Source organism: Anarrhichthys ocellatus, unplaced genomic scaffold (assembly GCF_004355925.1).
Source record: "Anarrhichthys ocellatus isolate YVR2014 unplaced genomic scaffold, GSC_Weel_1.0 scaffold7582, whole genome shotgun sequence".
Taxonomy (NCBI): Eukaryota; Metazoa; Chordata; class Actinopteri; order Perciformes; family Anarhichadidae; genus Anarrhichthys; species Anarrhichthys ocellatus.
Window position 1 is genome coordinate 1 of NW_022287556.1, and position 2184 is coordinate 2184.

The 2184-nt window shown below is 50.1% G+C and overlaps 1 protein-coding gene across 1 annotated transcript; it reads left to right on the top strand.

Annotated features, from left to right (window-relative positions):
• Nucleotides 1–1199: 1199 nt before the first annotated feature.
• On the top strand, nucleotides 1200–2177 carry LOC116380541 (inhibin beta A chain-like; the record flags this gene model as incomplete). The annotated part of the gene is made up of 1 exon (XM_031842446.1): nucleotides 1200–2177. A coding segment is annotated over exon 1 (432 nt), but the record flags the coding sequence as incomplete, so codon positions are not given.
• Between the last annotated feature and the right edge of the window lie 7 nt (nucleotides 2178–2184).

Sequence of the window (2184 nt, forward strand, 5' to 3'; positions counted from 1 at the left end):
TTGGTTTTTGTTCTTCACCAACTTGTTTTTTGTTCTTCTCCAACTTGTTTTTTGTTCTTCACCAACTTGTTTTTTGTTGTTCTCCAACTTGGTTTTTGGATAGTGCAACTGAACACTGAATAAAACATTTTTAAGACCAAAATGAAAGACTGAAAGGGTTAACGTTGTGAGACGAAACACAGACAACTACCAGCGACCTGTCAATCACAGTGTAGCCCCGCCCTAAAGCATCCCCTGCTTTATGGTCTGTTTGACTCTAAATGGACCATAATGTACTAAATGAACATCATGCTGTATTGAAGAAGACTTGAAACTAGAGATTGAGACCATAAACTCATGTTTACAATGTTTACTGAGGTAATAAATCAAGAGAGAAGTAGAGTCATTTTCTCATAGACTTCAATACAACCAGAGGAGTCGCCCCCTGGTGGACACTAGAGAGAATGCAGCTTCAACACACTTAAAGAGGTTGTCTCCCGGTTCAGAGGCTGGATTGCTTTTCTTTTTACTTGCTTCAGATCTCAATGGGATTCTGAACGAGGTCTTCTTACATCCGGATCAGAACCTGGAAGGTTTCCCTCTGGTTCTCTCGTGAGGAAGGTTCGAGGATATGGAACACGTTGGGAAATCTTGAGTGCAGAATATTTTACCACAGAAATAAAAGAGCTGTCATAAAAAAACAGAAAGAAGAAGAAGAAGAAAAAACGAGTCGGCCAGCGTTTGGCCTCGACGAGACGAGTCATGAACCATGACGTCATGTTGACTCGAGCTCAGCAGACACCAGACTAAACAGATCCAGACCGTCAGACGGACCGACTGATAGACAGGAGCGTTCTCCCCTCAACACGTAACTCATTCACAGCCGACCGTGGGAGGGAGGGAGGGAGGGAGGGGTAAAGGAATCCCGGCTCTGCTCCATTAACAGAAAGGCGGGAGGGGAGAAAGAAATAAAGAAAGAGAAGGAGGGAGGGAAAAGGTAGAAGTTGGAAGTGCTATGAGTCACAGAGCAAGATGGGAGGAGACTAGAGTAGAGGAGAGAGAGAGAGAGAGAGGGATGGAGGGAGGTATAATTATGGTAGGAGGCTGCCAGGGCGAGAGAAGCAAGAGGGAGGGAAGGAAAGAAGAGAGCGAGCAGAGAGAGAGAGAGAGAGAGAGTCCAGCCCACTCTGCTAAAACCATTCAACTGGTGAGCGAGGGAAGGCATTCACCACTCAGTGAGAGAGAGAAAGAGAGAGAGAGAGAGAGGAACTCCCTTCGTTTGGGATAACTTAGTCCAACACACTGAGCAGAGACTTCACCCCGGGAACAAGGATCCTCCAGAGTTCTCCTCTCTCTGCGTTCATCCATTCATCACATCGGAGACTTTCTTCTTCTTCTTGTTTTCTTTATTCCTTTCTTTCTCTTGTGACGCCTCCACATTTTTTCCAGCCATCTGTCCCTGACTAAAAAGACAAGGATTACTCATTTTCTCTCTCTCTCGGCATTGTGTGTGTAGTCTCTCTCCTTTTTCTTTCCCTCCGTTTTCACAGGTGGACTTTTGCAGCTTTGAAACTTCTGAAGAGAAGACAAAGAGAGGAGGAAGACGAAGGAGGGAAGGTGAATTCATTTCACCGTCCAGGACTGAATTAATTTTGTTCAAACACTTTTTTAGAAGACACTCAAGCCTCCTTCATCTGCTCTGTGCATCAGCATCCGGCAGCATCCCCAAATTCAGCCCAGCAGCCAATCAAGAACCTCCTGTCATCATGTCTGTGTTGGCTGTGCTCAGCTGGACCCTCCTGGTCCTGGTCCAGAGCTGCAGCTCCACTTCGGACCCGGCGGCCAAACTCCAGCCCCTCTCTCTGAGCGTCCGTCCGGATGCCGCCTCCGGCTCCCACTGCCCCTCCTGTGCCCTGGCCAGGATGAGGAGGAACGAGGGGGGAACCGCAGACAACGTGGCGGGACACGACCAGGAGGAGGTGGAGGAGGAGGCGGCTCAGCAGGACGTGGTGGAGGCGGTGAAGAGGCACATCCTCAACATGCTACACCTCCAGGACCGGCCCAACATCACACGGCCTGTGCCGCGGGCCGCGCTCCTCAACGCCCTACGCAAGCTCCACGTGGGGCGAGTGGCGGAGGACGGCAGCGTGCAGATCGAGGGGGGGGAGGAGGAGACGCGAGGGCGGGGAGGAGGAGGAGCAGCGG